Here is a 23,354-nt window from a genome sequence, read left to right as displayed (position 1 = left end):
TTCCCTGGCTTTCAACTTCATTCCAGGAGAAAAGAAGGGGCCATGAAGCCAAACAGATCCACACACAAGAGGGGGAAGTGAATGCCCCATTTCTATTATGAGGAATGTCCCCACACAGTAGTGACGGTGAAGAGAGATGCTCCCCTGAACACACATGGGTAGCATAACAGATACTGCAACCACATGCAGTAGCTTTGGGAACCATTGTATTAACTTTACAAAGATTATGTGTATCATTGCAGGATAGGGATTGTAGCCTATTTCATGAAGGACGATTACCACAGCTCTTCCAGGAACTAGTGTGTGTGTGTGTGTGTGTGTGTGTGTGTGTGACTGTATACAGCTGCAGGGAAGTACCTCCTCCAGGGGTGGTTTGCATATACTGGTTCAGACTGGTATAAAGGATCCAAACAGACCAGTGAAAGGGCTTCTGGTACAAAAGGCTGAGTTTAACCTGACAGAAGGGCCTCCATTTTGTTTCAACAAATGGACATGATCCTATGTCCAAGGAGAGGCCAAACCCTCTGGAAGTAAGGTTGCCAGGTGTCCAATTTTCAACCAAAACACCCGGTCAAAAAGGGACCCTGGCGGCTCTGGTGAGCACTGCTGACCGGGCCATTAAAAGTCTCCCTGCCCTGCTCCATGTGGCTCCCAGGAAGCAGCTGGCATGTCCAGCTGCTAGACGGAGGGGCGGCCACAGGCACTCCATATGCTGTCCCCTCACCAAGTGGCAGCTCTGCAGCTCCCATTGGACGGGAATCACTGCCATTGGAAGTGGTGGGGGCTGTGCTTGTGGGCAGGGGCAGTGTGCAGAGCACCTTGGCTGTGCCTCCACCTAGGAGCCAGAGGGACATGACGCCACTTCCTGGGAGCCACCTTAGGTCAGCATTGCCTGGAGCCCATACCCCTCACCCCCTCCCACACACCAACCCCCTGCCCCAGCCCTGAGCACCCTCCTGCACCAAAACTCCCTCCTGGAACTCGCACCCCTCCTCCCTGGCCCCACCCAAGCCCACACCCCCAGCTGCAGCCTTCACCTCCTCCCACACCCCAGCCTCCTTCCCCTGCTGTACCCTGAACACCTCATTTCTGGCCTCACTGCAGAGCCCTCACCCCTTGCCCCCATCCCGGAGCCCCCTCTTGCATCCCAAACCTCTCATCCCCAGCCCTACCCCAGAGCCTGCCCCCCCACCCAGAGCCCTCACACCCTCCTGTACCTCAACTCCCTGCCCCAGCCTGGTGAAAATGAGCACGTGAGTGAGGGTGGGGTAGAGCGAGTAATGGAGGAAGGGGGGATGGAGTGAGTCGGGCAGGGCCTTGGGGAAGGGGGAGGGCAAGGGTGTTTGGAATTAGAAAGTTGGCCACCCTATCAGGAAGGGTTGGAAGGACTTGAACCTGCCAGGATCCCCAAAGCCTGAGGAGTGACTTCTGGTACATTTAAATATGCATTTAGATTTTTTTATTGTTTTGTTTTCTCTGCATGTTTTTATCCTTAAATAAATGTACCATGCTCTGGAAGAACTGTTTGGTCACTTATAAGCACTGGCTTACATTGGTCACAGCTCCTGGAGAGAAAGAAAAGCGTAGGGCTGGACATTAGTCAGGCTAGCATAGAGATAATCACAGTGCAATTGCAAGGGGGCAGCAAGGCTAACCCCTGGTCAGGAGATTGAGGGAAGCAGGTCCCTGTCTAGAGAAAGGTGATGGATAAAGGCCTGAGCCCCAAGAGAGTATTCCTGGAGCAGACCATGGAGGAGGGAGGCAGGGAGCAAAGGTGCAGTTCCCTGAAATTGTGACATGTAGCATCTCTCAATATTACCTCTCCAGCCTCCTGTATCTGGGGGATGGGATACAACAAAGTTTGGCTCAAGATCTGCCCCTTTCTTCTTCTGGGGGGAGAGGGAGGGGATCACATGTAGTGTGGTTACTCAAGCCCTAGCAATCTAGTAATGCCTGTAGACTGCAACAGCCCTGTAGGGAAGAGGCAGCAAGACAGGTCTAGCATATGGAGCTACAGTGCAAGAGAGAAACTACGTGAACTTTCACCCCCAGGGAACCTCTTTAATTCCCAAACAGGGGAGACTTGGGTTGATCTACTATTTATGTCCTATATAAACTATCCACCTCCTGCACCAGTATCCAGCTTCTCATGCCTGCATGGATACCGTGAGCTGGATAGGGTTTCAAAACCTTATTTTCAGAGGTGCTGAGTACCACTGACTTCAATTGGAGTTTGGTGTACTCAGCAATTCTGAAAGTCAGGCCCCTTGCACTAAAGGAAGCAATGTTTTGAAATTTGAAACTTAAAGCACACTAAATGAATGTCAATAACTAGCATTAACATGATTTAGCTTGAGATGGAGTGAACAACACCACACCCATAAGCGAAAAATAAGTTTTTATTCAGATGTTTAGTGATAAGTAATTATTTTTCAGAGATTTTTACGTACTAAACTTAAACATACAAAATGGAAAGCAAAAAAAGAAAATGCTGGGTTAAAATTTTACTGAATCTTAATGTGTCAATAGTTCTCCTGGATTTTCTGAAACGCTTGATGTTACAATGTCTTATTTAGCGTGCTACCTGATTTCCTTTACAGAAAATGCTCATTCTTCAGTGGAGATAAATGTGGTCATGAAAATGGATGCTATGATTTAATAAATAAACAGGAGAAAAAAAACATAAAAGTACCCCTCTCTAATATAAAACCTATTTCTAGATTTTACTTCTTGCACATAACTAAGGTTCTGATCTAGTTCCCCCTGAAGTCTGAGAGGCTTTTCACTCATTGCATCAGGCATCAGAGTTATTGAATTTTATATTAGTTGGGGGATATCAAGTTTGGACAGAGAAAATTCCTGCATCTAAGTTAAAATATCTCAGAAGCCATGAACTTCACCATCCCAGGTGGCTTATTCCATTTCCAATTTTCACCATGACTTTTGGCTTTTTTCCTGTGTATGTGTAAAATTCAGTTGGGTTGCTTCATTTGGCGAGAAAGTGTGGCTTGCAGGTAGATTGCACATAGAGAAGGGATGTGCTTTATGCCCTCATGCCTTTCAGATGTCATTAGAAAAGCTCTAGCCTGCCTAGTGGCCTTTAACCTGGGCCCCCTCTGGGTAAGTATTACACACAGTGTGCACTAAATTGGAAAATTTTCCAGAAGGCACTAAGTCTGAACACAGTGTGTAATCCGATGATGCTACCACATACAAAACCAACATATGATATTTTTGGTGGGACAAATGGGAGAAAATATGGGAAGAGAAAGTTAGCAATGATGCAGAGAGGCTATAGTTGGATAATGACGTTAATTGCCTATAAGGCACATTGGGAAAGGACAAATAAGGCTCTCTCCTTCTTGATGAATCTATGCTTTCCATATATTCTTTTCATATATTATATCTTTGCGTTTGTACGTACACATCAATGAATTTAAAGAAGAGATAAAGCAAAGAATTAGAAATTAATTTGAAATAACAGGTCTATATTCAGAAGTCTATGCTGTCATTTTCATAAACTATATTAGATTTTACCATGCATCATTTCATTGTTTGTTTAGATGTGAGGCAATAAAATCACAATGTTGGGGCATCTTGATTTACTGTATGTTTTATGGATCTCTCTTAAGGGTTATTTCCTTCCTTCTTTTCAAAAGGCAGTTCACATTTAAAAAAAATTATGAATATACGAAGGTCAGTTGTTCTAACTGCCACAGTTAAAATGTATTTGAATTTATGATTTACAGGTTGGAATTACACACATACAAGTAGAACAAAAATGATAACAATGGCCATATACAACTCCAGAAAAAGAATTGGTCCCAGAAGGGTCAGACATATGTTGATCAGTTTAAAACTATTTTTTCCTTGTGTAGTTAGACTGTATAAAAATAATGCATGGTTTCCAAGGCTCATGGTTCAATATAAATGGTCCACATCTGACTACAGTAAATGCCAAGAGACGCGAGATGTTTACTAACTTCCAGAAAACATGTAACAGAAGGATGCCAGTAACCATGGGCACCATTAAAATCTGTATAGCTGCATTTTGTAAGTAATTATCATTATGTCTGACTTCTAGGGAAATACCCGAATACCACAATAATGTTAATTAGGCAAAAGGCAAAAATTGTGGCAATAGTAATATTAATAGTGACCACAGTCGATGGTTCAGAAAGTGGATCACATTTTCATACAAATGACTGATGTATTTATTGCAATGTGATATATTTCACCTACCATATATTTACATGCATGAACCAGAGACAAAAAATGGACACGGATATTAACAAGAGCCTGGTCCTGCATTCCTTATGCACCCAAAACTCTTACAGAAGACAGTGGGAATTTTGAATGTTCAATGAATGCAGGATGAGGAATACTGCAAAGCTCTGCTTCTTTTGGAGGCTTATTACAGATTAATACAGGTTTTCCATTGATTTTCTTTGGCTTTTAAATTAGTGTCCCTTATAGCTACACATCTACAATACAAAACAACAACAAACAAAAACCTACTACAAACCAACCAGGTAAAAAACACTGGCCAAAAAGTGTAACTGTTGCTTCATTACAAAACTATGGTGCAGAATGATGTTTGAAACTGGTCAGAATGTAAGAATTGCAATAGCAACTAGAAGTATATACCATAGGTGTGACTGTACTTGTTGCTTCTCCTGCACTATAGAAAAATTAAAACTAAGTAGGCACTTGTTTCCTTCTATAGTAGGAGACCACTCAATGTAAGTAAGGGTGACAGAATTGGCCCTTATATGAATGTTCTCTAGTGTAGCAACTGTGTCACTCATTTACAGCCATAGGCCCTGATTCAGGACAGCACTTAAGCACATGCTTAACTTATCAATGTCAATGGAACTTGAGCACATGCATAAATGCTGCACTGAATCAAGGCTTTAATATAGCAGTGAGTTTCTTTTTTATTACATTCCCACGTTCAATTTAAACTAACCTGGCCCTGCTCTCCACCACAACTATCCTAATAACCCCTCCCCCCCAAGTTTCAAAAAATAAATGGGCATAAAAATAAATACAATCACCTACGAGTATATAATAAATATGCTACTAAATGGGAGAAAAATATATTGCAACATAAGGCCCTGTAGTGCTGCACAATCATGAAACACTTCAAAATATTCCAGGTATCCTAAACACTCTCCCATTGTACAACACAGTTACCACTAAACAGATTAAACTTCTATTACATTAAATATTTGAAAATAGAAGTGTGGTAAATGCACAGAAGAGTTTAATTGTGTTCCACCGTCTTTGCTGAACACCATAAACATGTTCTTTCACTGATCCAATTTTGCTTGGTTATTTTAGCACAATTTAAAGTTTTAAAAACACCTCTCATAACTATAGAATTCCTTCCGATTTACAATTTAACAAGTGTCCATGTTGACTACTACCATTATCTTTGAGAGTAAGACAAATTCAGAAATTCTGTTGTCTTCGTTTCTTTGCATCCATTGCATCCAGGATAGGCTGCCTCTTCGCTGTGTATCTTTGACGAAGCTCTTCAATTTCTCGTTCCATCATAGGGTCCAAAGCCGTTAACCTCATTTGCAATTCTTCTAAACTTAGGTTTTTTAACTGTAAACAACAAACAGTAAAGTAAAGCTGTTTAATAAAATTGCTTCCAACAACAAACAAAGATTGATAACTGTTAATACGAATCATTAGTTTAATTTACCTTGGCAAAGTGAAAACAAAGTATCGAAAATAGCAACTAGTGTAGGAGCGTGAAAGTACATATGTTCCTATTTACATCTGATACAAAGCAGTTTCTGTATACCCTGCAAATAGACATATACCTTGTATTGAATCAGTTAGATTGTAAAAAGCATGCATGCCAATTTATGGATGTAATTCTATGGATATGATGGCATCCAGGATAATTACCACACCCAATCAAAAACGACTGGTTGAGCTACAGTCTCCTGTGGAAACCCTAATACTAAGATAGACAACATCCACAAATAGTACTATGCCAGACAGTCAAAGGTACCTACTGATAAAAGGCTCTTGTATTCCTCAATGGATCACTGCCATATCTACACAGGGCAAACTGCCAACAGAGTGTATAAATAATACATGAAACAACATCCTGAATTCATGGGAAGGAGTTAGTTATAACCAACCTCTTTTCTTTCTAAGCATCACATTAACATTTTCTCAGAAGGTTGAACGGGTCATTAATTGCTCAGGAGTCCTTTAAAAATTAATAATAATGAGGCTATTTACAAAGAAATCGACTCATTTGCATCCTGACTGGTGTGACTAACCAAAGCTGAATTCTTGCCAGTCAGTGGGGCATTGCAGGCACTACTTTCCATGTCTCTGCTTGCCGGAAAGAATCCATAGTTCATAGTTTCATAACTGAAAACAAATAATGGTGAAGTTCATTTTTATTGCCCTGAGGCAACAAGATGTCTTTCTGCTCTTCACATTCCTGTCAGATTCCTTTTTGTGCCAACTGCACTTCACTGGTTGCGAAGATTATCACCACAGTTCAGATGGCAGAAGGAATTTAATGAATTACATAAAGCCCCATCCTAATAAGGGACAGTCTATAATTTGTCTGAATGTAAGTAAATGTTCTGACATGCTGAACAAACACACCACCTAACAATTGCCTAGGTCAGAAAAAAAAAATGAAAACACATTTCCTGAATCAACCTGTTTATTAGTCAATATTGAGTTCATGAATCCTGGGCAATTTTCCATCAATACAGTCTAATCTATTTTCCTTGGGGAATAAAATATTACTTTTGATCACTCTATCAGCATCTGAAGCATACAAATTAACAACACTGCTATTGCTATATACAGTCCATCTCCCTATGTTATGACTAGTAGTAATACACTATATCACACATGATAGTAAAGAAAAATGGAGTGTCAGAACTTTAATTAGACACAGAGAGAACTGAAGCAGGAACTAATAAAAAACCATAAACAAAAATCAGAGCAAAACAAGCAGTATGTCATGCAAGACAATTCTAGCATTAAAGTTTCTGTGAAAATGAGACATTACGGAAGAGTTACTGATTAGGGTAAATCCTACCCCTCCTTCCCACACCTCCACAGGGACAAAGGGTCCTGTGATAGCAGAACAGGTATAGTTCTGCCATTTCTTCAGAAAGAGGCAGGTGGAGGATACCTGTAGCCCCAAGCCAGGGTGCACACTCCAGTGTGCCTCGAACCAAGCTCTAACCAAAGGAGTCATTTGGGGCCAATAGATCTTCAACTATGAAAATCCAAGGCTGCAGCTGGCCACAGAGCACCCCAAATGTGCTCTGCAGCCTGTTGGCGAGGATTCTTTTCCCAGTTGCACATCTTGCTACTTGGGCTTCCACTGAGGGAAGGAGTGGCCCCTAAGCGATTAAGTAAATTCTAGTTGGATAAGTTGCCCTGCCCTACTCCCAGAAAGGGGTTGGGGGGAAGCGGTCACTATTGCCAGGCCACCAAGACACCCATTAATTTAGGGGGAAAGAGAGAAGAAGCTTCTGTTTTATTGTTTTTGTCAACTGTTAAATGGAAGTAGCATCTTAAAAATCATGTGAGTGGGGACATTCTTTAGGGAGCAAGATTGGGATGGGTGTTCAATGTAAAGGGATCTAGGGTACAATGTAGAGGGTTTATGGTCCTAATAGGCACGTATGCAACTGACTCCGAAGAATTGCAGGAGCTAAGGGGGCACAGGGAGTTCCTATTTTTCTAAATTCTCCTTAACTCTTCTTTTTGAAACTCATTTGTGAGAGGTTGGAGAGCTTTGGAGATCCATGGAGAAGTGAAGGAACTACATCATGGGATCCAAGTATAATTTCTTGCCTGTAGGGTGTACCTTTTTTTTCAGGACAGATCTTAATGAGGTTTTCATATGATCTTTACAGTCTGCCCTGGCCCTGGCCCTGACTTGGGTACTCAGCTGCCTTCTCCGGATAGTCACTATAAACACACCAAGAGGATTTGGGTCTCTTTATATATCGTTTGAGACCAGTTATTTACTGCTGTACAAAAGATTTTGTACATGCGGCCAGGGAGAAATGTGACAGGTGCATTTTTATTTAAATCTCAGAAACAGAACACGGAAACCGAAACAAATGCACCTTGAAGACCACAGACAGCTAGGCTGGAAATTACAGATTTGAAAAAAGTGAATTTCAAGATCCAAAGAATGAGGGATTTTCAGAATGATCTCAGTCAGGTCACTGAAGGGATCTAATCCATTAGAATACTTGTGTGTATCAATGGATACCACTCTGAACACTGGAAGGGAGAAGTGAATATAAAAAACCAAGGCACTTCATGTGAAAAAAGAAAGCAGAATTGGCTTGTATTGGACATCAGGTGTGTTGAAGCAGGCATGGCTATAGAAAAGCTACTGTATCAGTGTTTACAGAACTCTCTATAAAACAATCATTTTGTCATGATATCCCAAACTGCTAAGTATCATTCTAGAGACAAGATGGGACGTCTGTTGGTGAGAGAGACAATAAAAGATATTACCTCACCCATCTTGTCTCTCTAACATCCTAGGACCGACACGGCTACAACAACACTGCATACAACTATCATTCTGACCTTTATATAAGCTTCCTTGGTTAACTCAAAGATAATTACTTCTTGGCTTCCACCTATACTAAAGATACTACATAGCATACCTAACAACCTGCCAAGGCCCAAACATGTGATATGACATGGGACAAAGCTGCTAAGTGTGGTACATAAAAAATTAGCCATGCAGGAAACTTAAAATGCTTTGGGATTTGTTCCTTTAGGGTAACTAACTTTCTATTGTCTCAGTAACCTGGTTCATTATATCTGATGCAAGCAATTTTCAACAATGAAAGTAAGGGAACACCTACATTGTATGGAATATAAGTAACTGTGGGATTAAAATGAGTGACATCCCACAAAATGAAGTATGCTGCACATTATGTTATTTTTAACACATCATTGATGTCTCACAGAGGTCTTTCAACCTCATTTTATTCAAAAGTAATTCAGTTTACATAGTTTTATTTTGCTTCCCTTTTTTTAAAATGATGGGAAACAGTTCATGAAATTTCCCTCTGTTTGGGTAAAAAGCAAACTGAATGATCAGCAAAGTCTAGAGATCAACTGACGGAGGCAGAAAAAGGCTCTTCTATCAAGATTACCATCAACATTATTTATACAGGATTAGGCAGAAATCCTGTTTTCTGTTGAATAGAGTCCTGTGTGATTAAGCAGTGTATTGCTCTACCCGATAACAAAAATTCCTTGAGCAATTACTTTACAGTGAAAAAACTCCAAGAAATTGAAACCATTCTAATTTTGCACTACTGTTACAAGAGGGGACAACTCTGAATGGAAAAGACTTAAATTTTGCAAGATACTAATTAAAATGTAGTTAAACAGGAAATATTTCCTTTCGATTCCAACTCTAAAAGCAATGGAGGTGGATGCTCTTAGTTTAGTTCTAACTGCAAACAGCTCACAATTTAAATCGCCATAAATAATTTACCATGTAGTTTGCTGTTGAGAATCTCCTAGGGCTACCAACATCAGCAGGAAGAGAAAGGAGTTCTTACGCATTGAGCCATGAAGGCCATCGGAAACTAAAAAGCCTTTAAATTACATTTTGATAGCTTTTAAAATGCTGATAAGCTCTAGGAGCTCAGTAATCAAGACAGGCTTGTCTAGCTTCTTAAATCTGAGGACAATAGATTGCTCATTTCCCACTAGGGTTGCCAGGCATCCGGTTTTCGCCGGAACGCCCAGCTGAAAAGGGACCCTGCCGGCTCCGGTCACCACCACTGACTGGGCTGTTAAAAGTCCGGTCGGTGGTGCAGCAGGGCTAAAGCAGACTCCTTCCCTGCCCTGACTCTGCGCAGCTCCTGAAAGTGGCCGCCATGTCCGACTCCTAGGCGCTGGGGCGGCCAGGGAGGCTCTGTGTACTGTCCCCACCCCCAGTGCCAACTCCACAGCTCCCATTGGCCAGGAACCATGGCCAATGGGAATTACAGGGGCAGTACCTCTGGGTGCGAGCAGCGCGCACTGCACAGAGCCGCCTGGCTGCCACTGTGCCTAGGAGCCGGACATGGCAGACGCTTGCGGGAGCCGCATGGAGCCGGGGCAGGCAGGGAGCCTGCCTTAGCCCCGCTGCACCGTTGACTGGGAACCGCCTGAGGTAAGTGCTGTCTGGCTGGAGCCCACAGCCTGAACACTCTCCTGCACCCCAACTCCTTGCCCCAGCCCTGAGGCCCCGAGCCCACCCTGCCTCTCACACCCCAACCTCTTGCCCACCCCGAGACCTCTCCTGCACCCCAAACCCCTCATCCCTGGCCCCACACCAGAGCCCACACCCCCAGCCAGAGCCCTCATCCCCTCCCACACCTCAAACCCTGCCCCAGCCCAGTGAAAGTAAGTGAGGATGGGGGAGGGCAAGTGACAGAGGGAGTGGGGATGGATTGAGTTGGTGGCGAGGCCTTGGAGAAGCGGTGGGACAGGGGCAGGGCCTCAGGGAAGGGGCAGGGAAGGGGGCAGGGCAAGGGTGTTCAGTTTAGTGCGATTAGAAAGTTGGCAACCCTATTTCCCACCAATCCCAGTAAAACTATTTTTTCTTTTCCAGGATTGTCTGTCCACAATCCAGCAACTGATGGATTGAATCCTCTTGCTGCTAACTCTCTGTGAATGGGGATTCTGGTAAAGCATTCACCCCCCTGCTGTAACACTCCGGAATGCTAATTAGTTTATCATTTGACTGTGGTAAACAGCAGTCCAAATTAGTACAACTTGCAACATTAGGAATGTATCCTGTGTGTGTGTACACACACGCACACACACACTTCTAATAGGGAAGATGTGGACTTGTAGACATGTAGTCTTTAAGAAGAAAAATTAGCATGTAGGATATTTTTTCTTTTCTCCTATATGGCTACTCCAATAGCCACAGGGAAAGTCGCTAACCATTCAGAAAAGCAATGGGGAGGGAATGAAGGAAAGAGGTCTCCATGGTGAGATTATATTAAATAATCTATTCTACAGCATGAAACACTCTCAAGGCACATTACTGCCAAAAACAAAAACAAAAAAACAAACAAACAAACAAAAATTAGAGGGCCAGGGCCAGATTCTTGGCTCTGTTCAGGCCATTTTGCTCTGTTCCTTTTGGTGCAAAGTAGCCAGATTTTGGCTGTAAAGAATTCTCCTTGTGGAAAGCAATCGTCTTTGATGTAATGCAACTGACACCAGTTCCTACACCAGCTTCCTCCCCTCCCTGGCATAGGGGGCATGCTGGTGGAAGGAGGTGTCAGAATCAGAGCCTGGTGGAGGGGAGCTATGCTACACCAATCTTCTCATGGTATAAGGTCCCTTAGACTGCTTTAAGACAGGGTGGGGCTGGCCAGCAAAGAGTCACAGAGCCATAAACAGTTCCCTAAACACTCCCCTTCATCCTGAGCTGAGTGGAGTATCTAGCCCTAGCCCAGAGCATTTAGTGAAAGTGTGCATTGTGGACCAGGACATTTCTATCTATTTTTTCCACTAGGGCATATGGCTTTTCCACCCACAATTCAGCTCTAGATTGCACTGAATGTACATTAAGTTTTATTGTGCAGAAGGAAGATCTTTTACTTTGTAGGCTTCCAATAAGCAGTGTTACGCACTTTGCAATGGAACTCTAGAGAATCTTCTTCCCCTGATAGTGGATTGGATGAGCCACACGAAGGGCATTTGTACAAAACATTTGGTTTGCTTTTAAATTCTTATTGCTTTCTGATGTCCAATTTATGCCAGGCTCTCATGTTAATGGGATGGACTGGGACAGGAGGATAGTAGGTTAGTTTCTAGACATGAGAAAGGTTGTTTTAACCTTGGTACCACTAATTTGACAGTATCTTTAAACTGCTTCATCTCTGGGAAAGACAGCTCTGGCCGCATCCCATATATTCCCCCCAGCCAATATGTCATAGGATTTTGGAGTAGAGAAGGGGGGGAAAGGTGGCACACTGAATCTTGGGCTTTGCAGACAGGTGGCTAATTAAATTACTTTGCAGAGGGCTGCAAATTTGCTTGCATCTGCCTTGGTCTCCCAACTTGTTTGTGATAGGCTCCAAGAAAGCCTGTGTACGTTTACTGCCCACATAGAGGCAGAACATTTGAGAGGGATCCAGGCAGAGTAGATTCTACTGGAAACCCCAAATGCTAACCATTCTGTGACTCCCTCTGTACTTACTGTCAAGAGAACGCAGTGGATCAACTACTGGACTAGCAGGGTCTCATGGGAGAAAAGGCTCTGGTTTTGTTTTTTTGATATTTGGAACAATTGAAGAGCTTGAAAAAAGAGACCTTCAAATATTATTTGTAACATTCATGTGTCAGAAAGGTTTGGGCATGATCAAATTACAACAGGAGCCAACATTTTGATGAAAATTGGTACAATGTGTGGCATAAAATGATAGAACAAACAAACAGTCTATTTTATTAATAATTGCATTGGATTCTGAAATTAAACACAGGAGGTAGGAAGGCCTTGAGCAGATTTGAAAAGATACCAATTCAAATACAAAAGAGTTTTTCTAAAGCCCTGAACAAGCGCAACTTGGGTATTCTTCCATAGTTATTTAGCTAAAGCTTCAAAATAAAGATCCTCACATACCACAACAATACAGGGGATCTTCATGCAAGGTCACGCAGGAAATCTGCAGCAGAACAGAGTATCTCGAATCCCAGGCTTGACCATCCTTCCTTGCAGGATGATGCTAGCATGGAACTTCAACCTTCTTTAGGTGCCACACCAGAGTCTGAAGCCCTTCTCTCTAAACATTACATCTGCCAAGAGACAAGGACTAATCGTTCGCCAAGCCAAGGAATTTCTAAGGGTCACTGAAGGGAAAAAATAACCAAATTCTGGGTTTTTGTCAAAATCACCCCCATCACTTAAAAAAAAAAATGTTCAGGGACAGGCCTCCAGCCACCCAAGGGTTGTTCATGCATTCTGTTAACTTGTCCTGTATGTTATTTTTTATGTGGATATCCTTATTATCAGGGTCTCAAAAGATTTGGGGATCAGGTAAGTATCCAATTATCCAAAGCTACAGAGATAGGCTGTATGGCATTGGACAAGCTGGCATTTCCTTAAGGCCTTCACATTCAACCACAGGAGGAGCATCAGTAATATAATCTGGGGATTATGAGAGCCTGGACCACGCTTGGTAGTTCTTCAGACAGAAACAGGTACAATCTCCTTGTAGCTGAAGGCATTTCTAACCACTGTTGCTATCTGTATTTACAGGAGCAGTGATGAGTCCAATATAAGCCCAGGACTGTGCAGTAGTGTGATTTCTGGAGTATGGAAATCCTCAATAGAGAGTGAGATCAGCTCCTCATAGTGTTCTTCTCCTATTAGCAACATCACCTGTTTTACATGGATTAATCTAGAGCCTGCTGCTTTTCATCCAGGTTTTGCTTCTTTTCAGGCACTAGTTCAACTGTCTGACAGCAAGAACCATATCTGTTACGGAAATGTAAAGTTGTGTGGTCACTGGCCTGCAGTGTCTTATGACTTCCACAAGTCATTTTTTTTTAATATATATATTTGTGAAGAGATAGGACTGAACTTTGCAGGATTCAACATATTTGGTCTTGGGGAAGAGGAGCAATTGCTCATTATGAATAGCTGGGATCCACCTGAAAAAAATAAGTGAAGCTACTTTAGTACTGCACTATCCACTCCTGCTAGGTCTTGTGAGGAAGCAACATCTCAGCAAAGGCGCACGAGAAATCCAACAGTATGACCAAAAAGATTATCCATAATTGTTACCAAAGTATTCTCCTTGCTATATTCCACAATAAACCAGATTGTTATGGGTCTAATATGTTGATAGAAGACAGTGGTGTTGATTTTGGTTGCTACTGTCTTCTCAATGATTTTGGCCAGAAAAAAAGAGGCTGGACACTGGATAGTAGTTGGCAAAATCATGGGCATCAAGTGTTGGTGTCATGTGCCTTGGACTATGGCACACTTCAGCAAGGTCAGAAGATTGTCTTCTCTGTAGAAAACATTGATTTTCTTGGTCATTAATGGGCCCAGCCATTCTTCACCAGCCATAAGGAAGTGGGATCTCTCTCTTCACATAGTGACCCCAGACATCCCTCAGAACTTCCAGGGCTTCCATTTGTGTGATTGGATCAAACTCTCAAGGAAAGTGAAACAAACATCATTTATCACTGTTCTAATATAATGTCTTGGGTCCCACCAGAACCAGCTTCAACTGGGTCAATGTTTTTTTCAACGAAGCAGAATGAGAGCTCTTTTCAGTGAGTAATTCTTCCCTCTTTGGCTGGGTGAAGGTAAGCTGCCAGATTGACCTAAACTATTGCATGTTCTGGAATGCAGTCCCAGGTGTTTGCAGTCCTGGACAAAAGCCACCTGGAGTAGTTCAGGCCAAAATGGGAAGTGTGCAAATAGATATACCTTCTTCCCACAGGTATTAGAACTCTCTTGAAATAAAAGCAGTAAGAGAGAGCAGTAAAGTGGCACCTAGGTCCCATTTTCAGAATCAGTAAGCAGCAAGCATTTCAGTGTGCGGATCTTGGCTGCTGGCTTGTCAGCAGTTTCTGGCACAAGACCCAGACGTGAGGAGGTGCACCCTGGCTGTATGGTGCCCCTCAGCAGGTCACATCATGCCATGATTGATAGTGAGGGGGCCTGGGAGACAGGAACTGGGGGGAGAGGGGTCACTTGATTCCACTGGCCAGTATATATCGAGGGCATCCAAACTTTTCAGGGGATGAAAGCCACAGTTTTGGGGGATGCAGCCCACTACAGTCTTAAGCCACCCTTGACAACTAACAGGTAAATAAAAGCTCTAGACCTGTGATGTTTTCAATATGCTAAAATTAGATTTTATTAATAGCTTTCATATTGCGTGAGTTATGGGAGCAACCTTTCAGTCCATCAAATTAAATGATGGGACACTGCTGTTACACTGGTGAGATGAAAACAAGAAAATGCTTTTTCAGGGTTTAAATTGTTAATAAAATAGATATTCAAATAAAAAATAATCTGTATAAAGTTTGCTATGTTTACTTGAAAAAACACATACTTCCTAGCAACTGTTTAAATGAATCTTACAGATGCTACATGCCTTATTAAAGGCCTTTGATTGAAAAAATATGGCTTGCTAATACTGTATTCTGAGTCATCTATTTTCCCATCTGCTAGCAATTCTTACAATATGAACTATCAACAGAATGGCTAACAACAATAATTTTCTATGGCAATTGCAACAGTGGGTTGCCTATAGCACTTTCTAAGATTTAACCAGTGCATGCCTCAGATTGTTTTATGTTGTTAGTGGCCTCAAGTAACAGACACTCTTCCTTTCTCTCCATCTCGCTATTATAGTTGATTCCTTTACTTCTGTTGAGCAGAGTCTGTTTTTATTTTACAGAGTGTGGTCCACTGAGGACTCTATACTCATTTCTACCAATATTAAAGACCAGATTTGAACCTGAGTCTAAGAGGTTAAAGGTCAGCCTGTTTATCTTTTTCTCTAATGTCCAAACCTAGTGCCAAATCCTGCTCACCTTACTCACAGAAGTAGTCACATTGGTCTTGGCTGCACAAGGATTTTTTCTTTTCAGATTTTCCACATTTGCTACCACCAGTAGCAAATGCTGGGAACACGGCAATGCTGGGAACACGGTGTAGGCAAGACGCCAACAACTGCTAGCATTTTAAGCACTGTATCATGTAGTCCTGCTCTGAGCAGGGTCAGACAGTGTGCTGCATGAGATACCAATGGCCATTTGGAGCTCTGTCTACACTGGCATTCCCACATGATAATCAGTGGAGCTGCACCAGCACTGGTGGGAAATCTTAGGGGGGGGGGGGGGAATGTAGACATAGCCATTGACTTTGATGGGTTTGAAACACTGGTGTCACTGAAGGCATAATTTGAAAACATGGGGTTGCATAGGTGTAAACAAGGACCTAATTTACCTCACTGAACTTTTATTATGTGAAATAGAAAGAACCCTGGCTTGACTGTCAAAGCCCAAGCTGAGTTTGCAGGACTGGCAGTTAAAATAAACATATTTTTATTGACAGACAAAACACTGAGGCACAATTAACAGGGGACCCAATTTATGGCATTTTTACAATATAACTTCTCAGGGTAGAGCCCCCATTTTAATGTTCCATGCTTAATTTCTGTATTCAGAGGAACAACCCTTCCTATTCATCAGACTAATACACCTCTACCCCGATATAACATGAATTCGGATATAACGCAGTAAAGCAGCGCTCCGGGGGAGAAGGGGGGGCGGGGCTGTGCACTCCAGTAGATCAAAGCAAGTTCGATATAACGTGGTTTCACCTATAATGCGGTAAGATTTTTTGGCTCCCGAGGACAACGTTATATTGAAGTAGAGGTGTACTTTAGAACGTTGAATGCTAAAAACAGCATGTATGGAAGCTACATTGATAATCATCCTTTTCTGGCTCTAGATTGCTTTTCTGTAGCTTTCTCCAAAGTGCTGGCCACCAGGGGAAGAGCTGGAGTTGTTTTCTACAATACCTTATGTGTAATATTACAGCTGTGTGCACCTATGCTGTACACTACACATACAGTATCTTTAGCTGAGAAACAGCAGTATTGCCAAACCCAAGTATTCACAAATATCACACGTTTGCGCTGCCAAAATCATGAGATTTTTAAAAATAATAAACGTTGGGTTCTTTTTATTTGCCTTTTGGTTTTTGAGACTTAGCAGTACACTTGGGTCACATTTTCAAGCCTTCCTCTGCAACTCTGAAAGCTTGGAAACTTACTATTTTTTAAATAATGAAAGTGGAGACCCTCAGACTCTGGTGTGTTTTTTTCAAGCTGAAGCACCTAAAGTCAAGATTTATCACTAAATATCACAGAAATCACAATAAAATCATAAGTGTAGTCTAATGTAGTGTAGTTGCATGCAGCTCACTGCTAACACACATTAAAAGACAGAAGCTTTATGTACCGTTTTATATACCCTATGGTATCTAATTATCATTTATACTGTGCTTATCACCCTGAAGTGAGCGCCACACAGTTGGGAGATTTGTAACTTTCACTAAGAGGGATCAAGGGAACCTAGAAGTGGTTGTGAATGTAAGTAACATACATTGCAAACCCATGTCTGTAGGCTACTGTGAGACATTAAAATAAAGTAGACTTGCTCCTATATTAACTCCAGTTGTCTGCCTCCATCATTGCATTAACATCATATAGCACTTATCATCTAGATTCTCGCACACTTAGTATAACTACAAAGCTTATGGACAAGATATTTTAAAATCAGGTTAAGTAATAAAAATCCACTGTTTAAATCACTTTGGGATAAATTCTGCAGTATGCTGAAAATTTAGCTTTTAGTAACTAACTAAATTGCAAGGGATACAACTGAGTTGCTCCAAAGGGAAGGTACAAAGAGGTACAAGATTTAAGCAAAATAGGAACCGCTCAACTGATTTTGCTCTTCCACTTATGTACAGTATATTAGATGCTTACTTTTGAGTCTGCTGAAGCATGTTATTTTGATTTTCTATCACCCTTTGTTTAGAACTGCATTGTCTATCACAGACATTTTTCAAAATGACTTTTTAGCATTACAGTTTTATGCCTCAAGCAGAAATTCAAAGTATGAAATGCCTTGAGCGAGCACTAGGCTTACAAACTGAACTCTGCACAACAATTCATGTGATTATCTACATCAGCAATCTCTTAAGGTTTTTTGGATACAGTTTCAACAATGTTTTGAAAGTATTATACATTTGTGCACAAAAACTCCAAACACAGGAAATTATTTAAAAGGTCTGTGAAAACCCTCCATCCTGATACTCAGATCATAATACTTAACTTTGAGATACACACATAGCTGCTATCAAAACCAATAGCAAAAGCAATTATCATACCTGATATGAAAATATGTAGGATTTTCTCTTAGAATTTTATTATGGTATATCTAAAAAAAGTACAACAAACTGTTCCAATAACGTAAAGAAGCAAAAGATAACAAGTTTTAAAGAAAACAATCAAGAATTAAGACTAGAGAACCATCATTAATTTAGATAGCAATTCTCCAGCCAGACGTCTTTAGAGAGTTGGATGAGTATCATCACAAAATAGCATTTTATCTCTGTTAGTGAAAAAATTAAAATCTCTTTCTCTCTCTAGGGCATGCAGTGTTGTTGCCATCTCAGTCCAAGGATTTTAGAGAGACAAGGCGGGTGAGTTAATATAGTTTATTGGACCAACTTCTCTTGGTTGAGAAACAAGCAGCTTGGCTCTCTCACTAAGAGAAATTGGTCCAATAAAAGATAGTACCTCACTCACGTTCTCTCTCTAGGGCAGACATTTTAAATTTTCTTTCAATGTCCTCAGCTATTAGCTCAGCTGTCACCACTACAGTTTAGTATAATTCTTTATGTGTTTATAAACATACCCTATCACAGTTCAGTGAGTTGCTGTGATCATTCAACTCTGTGAATAAACATTGCTATCCAAAAGCTCTTTGGGGCTGATGCATTTGCTTTTGATTTATAATGAGTGGGACATTTGGTTGTAAGGATCAGATTGGTAGCCATTTTTTAAATTTTCTATTGTTTTCAAAGGTGGAAAAGATTTTCACACCCTTTTAAAATGCCACTCATCCACATGTAAATGCATTTTATAAACTGACTTACCAGCCTTATCATAACCTAGTAGAGCCTAGAAGTATTAATTCTGTCTTTGCAAACAGAGATTTCGGTTTCACACACTTCTGATTTGGGAAGTTTACGGCTTTATAGCTCTTCATGTAGTGAACACTATTATTAAAATAGAAGTTGCCCAAATCAAATCTCATCAACAGCTGTTGGACTGTAAATTCTTTGAAGTTAGGACCATTTCTTCATGTATGTTTTATACATTTTCGAGTACAGTTATCACACAGTATTTCTACTTTACAAAGAAATGTTGCATTACCTTCCCCCCGCCCCAAAGTCCTAGAAATCAATTTAAAAAAATAGAAATTTCCACCCTATTTATCTGTTTTAATATTTTGAAAATACAGTAATTATCTAGAATCTAATTAAAGTTATAAAGAATCCAAGATAAAATTCTAAGGTTTAAAAGAAAACTAACCAGTTACTAAAGACACCTAAGGATCCATGTACTACATATGACATTATTTAAAACTATATTATTTAACTTTCACTAATAATTCAATTTTGATTAAGAAGTTGGATTTTAAAAGTAGACAGGAAAATTTAAACAGATTTAAAAATCACAATTTTTTTGTGACAACAAAATTTCAGTCCATTTACACCTACATATGCCTCAAAGTTGGTATTACTGAAACCTGATGGAATGATTAGCATGACTGGAACATTAAAATCAATGGTTATAATCTATTTAGGAATGATTGAGTGGGCAAAAGGGGGAGCGGCAGTCTATGTCATAAATGGCATTACCTGTTTCCAAGTTACTGATAACTTGGAAAAAATTATTTTGAATCCTTATGAATCAATGACCTAACAGATATAGCACAAGATGGGGTATGTGTGTCTGCTACAGATCACCACATCACACTCGGGAACAGAATGATCATCTTTTTATGCACCTCTCTACAATGTGTATGAAAAAAAGATTCATGATCATGGGGAACTTCAATTTGAGCGACATATGTTAGAAGTCTGATGCTGCTAGTACTAAAATATCCTTGGAATGTCCAAACATTACAGATGACAATCTCCTAACTCAAAAAGTGTTGTATCCCACATGGGGAAATTCTGTATTAGACCTCGTTTTCACACATAAAGATGAACTGATCACAGAACCAAAAAATTAATGGTAATTTAGGTACAGGTGATCTTGATTTTATCACAGTTATGAAGTGTAACAGCATAAAGTCCAGAGCAGTAATATATATATATATACACACACACACACTTGGTGCTTGAATAGGGCCAATTTCACATAGCTGAAAACAATTACCAGCCAGATCATCTGGGAGGAAAATGTAATCAGAAAAATGTGAAAGATAATTGGGAATAATTTAAAGAACACCTTACCAGATGCCCTAAAAGCTACAGTCCCACAATTGAGGAAGAAGGCCGTGCTGGTTAAAAAAAAACCAATCTGGTTTAAAGAGGAAGTGAAAGCAGCTATAAAAATGATATATAACAAATTAAAGAAAGGGGAAGCTGATAATAATGAATATAAATCAGAAATTAGGAATTGTAGAAAAAGGATAAGGGAAGCAAAGGGACACAAGGGGAAATCTATAACCAGCAGAGTTAAGGACAATAAGGAGTTTTTAAAATACATTAGGAACAAAAAGAATCCTGACAATGGTATGGGTCCATTAGTAGATAGAAATGGCAGAATTATCAATAATAATGCAGAAAAATTCAATAAATATTTCTGTTTGTATTTGGGGGAAAAACAGATGATATAGTCTCATCATATGGTGATAATACTATTTCCATTCCACTAGTATCTCTGGAGAATGTTAAACAGAGGCTACTAAAGTTAGACATTTTTAACTCATCAAGTTCAGATAACGTGCATTCAAGAGTTTTAAAAGAGCTGGCTGGGGAGCTCACTGGACCATTAATGTTGATTTTCAATAAGCCTTGAAGCACTGGGAAAGTTCCAGAAAGCTAATGTTGTACCAATTTTTAAAACACGTAAACAGGCCGACCAGGGTAATTACATGTCTGTCTGTTTGACACTGATCCCAGGCAAGATAGTGGCGTGGTGATATGGGACTCGATTAATACAGAATCAAAGGAGGGTAATTTAATTAATGCAAACTAACATGAATTTATGGAAAATAGATACTGTCAAACTAACTCGATAACTTTTTTTGATGAGATTACAAGTTTGGTTGATAAAGGTTATAATGTTGACTTAGACGTCTTTAAGGTGTTTGACTTGGTATTGCAGAACATTTTGATAAAAAAAGAATGATATCAAATTAACATAGCACACATTAAATGGCAAGGATTGATTCTTGGCCCTACGGTACTCAACATTTTTAATCAATGATTTGGAAGAAAATATACAATCACTGAAAGTCTGCAGATGACACAAATTGGAGGAATGGTAAATAATGAAGAAGATGGGTCACTGATTCAGAGACATTTGGATTGCTTAGTAAATGTAGCATAAGCAAATAATATGCGTTTTAATAATGCTAAATGTAAATGTATACATCTGGGAACAAAGATTGTAGGCCATACTTCAAGATAGAGGACTCTATCCTGGGAAGCAGTGACTCTGAAAAAGATTTGGAGGTTATGGTGGATAATCAGCTGAACATGAGCTGATTATCCACCATCCATCACATGATCATGATGCTGTGGCCAAAAGCGCTAATGCGGTCCTTGGATTCATTAACAGGGGAATCTTGAGTAGGAGTAGAGAGGTTATTTTACATCTGCGACCACTGCTGGAATACTATGTCCAGTTCTGGTGCACACAATTCAAGAAGGTTGTTGATAAACAGAAGAGGGTTCAGAGAAGAGCCATGAGAATGATTAAAGGATTAGAAAACATGCCTTATAGTGAGAGATTCAAAGAACTATAGCTATATATCTTAACAAAGAAAATGTTAAGGGGTAACACTTAAAGTATAAGTATCTCCATGTGAACAAATATTGAATAATGGGCTCTTCAATCTAGCAGAGAAAGATATTTGGCTGGAAGTTGAAGCTAGACAAATTCAGACTGGAAATAAGGCATACATTTTTACCAGTGAGGGTAACTAACCATTGGAACAATTTACCAATGGTGGTGATGGATTCTCCATCACTGGCCATTTGTAAATCAAGGGTGGATGTTTTTCTAAAAGATCTGCTCTAGGAATTATTGTAGGGAAGTTCTATGGCCTGTCTTATATTGGAGGTCAGACTAGATGATCACAATGGTCCCTTCTGGCCTTGGAATCTATGAAAGCATAACTTGGAGACAGCAACTAACTTGGAGACTGTCTAACCTGAATAACACAGAATAAAAATAATGGAATCTTACACTGCAAACCTTAGTGTACATCTTAGCTGTTCTAGAAAACAACTACAGAAGTTAATCTCAAGTTTCTTAAAAGCACAAAATGTTCATCTCAGAAATTAAAACAAACAAAAAAAAACCCCAAGAATAAAGCTAACTTTGGAGGGCAGCCTAAATTTTTTTAAAACTGTTTAAATACATAAATTTATCTTTTTTTACTAAGAAACCCTGGTTTACTTATATTCTCTAAAAGGAAGAAAATTCAGTGCAGTTTAAAAAGCCAGTTTAGAAATGATCTAGGAAAACAACACATCGTCTTTAATCAATGGCAAAATGACAGACATACTGTTTGTTGTTTTACCTTTCATGCAGAAAGCACATCGGTTGGTTTACGTTTTATGCAGAAAGCACAGTACAGTATGGGCTTCAACCTCTTTCAGTATCAAGTAACTTGCATGCTGGATGGGAAAACCTTATAGCTCAGAAACTTAAGAAAATTTTCTGGGCAAATAAAACGTCAGGGTTCCAACCTACCTGACACAGACAACAGGGTCAAGTTTAGTGATATCAAGCACAGAAACACTGAGCTGCCTGGCAGAAGCAAGGGGTGGGCAGAGTGAGAGTGCAGCAAAGAGAACTGAGCTATCACAGGGGAAAGTGTAGGAGAGGGGGCTGACATCCCAACGTAAGGAGGAGAAGCTGAGCAGAGCAATGGAACTGAGCCACCCAGTCAAAGGCAATGTGGTGGAAATAGGAGGGGTTAAGCAAAGCAATCACATCAAGTTGTCAGTCAGAGGGGAGAAAGAAATACGCCTAGCTGATGACAGCAACACAAGTAATACCAGGGAAAAAGAGGCTGGGACCATGGAGAAGGGCATGGATGAGCATTCCTGAAGCTGAACCTCAATTTGAATGCGTTGTCCATTAGTAGTTTGATCTGAGGTGATCAGGAAGCTGAGAGACATGATTTTCAGCCGCATTCAGGCAGTCCAAAAGCCAGTTGCTATCCTTGCTAGACACAAAAGCAACCATTTCATTTTCCACACAAGTCAGAGTAGAAAGTGTAACAACTTCAAGAACCTAGGAAAAGTTAGAAGCAATATTTACTGCTGCTACAGGACAAGGCTCTCAGCCCCAAATCCCTCAACCTTTCTGGTTGCTGGAAGGAGTCTTTCTTTGTTCCTTCATCAACCACTGTTTTTGAATCCTCCTCTCCAGTGAACAGTTCTTATATGAGTCTCTGCCAATGTGGTTTGGAGTTTGCAAGAAGCAGCAGAATGCAACTAGCAAAATTTTACAGGTTCCCAA

The 23,354-nt window shown here is 40.5% G+C and overlaps 1 protein-coding gene across 1 annotated transcript in view; it reads right to left on the bottom strand.

Annotated features, from left to right (window-relative positions):
* Positions 1 to 2,381: 2,381 nt before the first annotated feature.
* STK3 (serine/threonine kinase 3) overlaps positions 2,382 to 23,354 on the bottom strand; it is a 298,009-nt gene continuing 277,036 nt past the window's right edge. Inside the window, exon 11 of the mRNA XM_054019296.1 lies at positions 2,382 to 5,613. Within this exon, the coding sequence (XP_053875271.1) occupies positions 5,455 to 5,613 (159 nt within the window). The 3' untranslated portion in view covers positions 2,382 to 5,454. The remainder of the gene's footprint in view (positions 5,614 to 23,354) is intronic.

Source organism: Malaclemys terrapin, chromosome 2 (assembly GCF_027887155.1).
Source record: "Malaclemys terrapin pileata isolate rMalTer1 chromosome 2, rMalTer1.hap1, whole genome shotgun sequence".
Classification (NCBI taxonomy): Eukaryota; Metazoa; Chordata; order Testudines; family Emydidae; genus Malaclemys; species Malaclemys terrapin.
The sequence above is the reverse complement of the archived record's forward strand: the minus strand, read 5'-3'. Positions and strand labels throughout refer to the sequence as shown.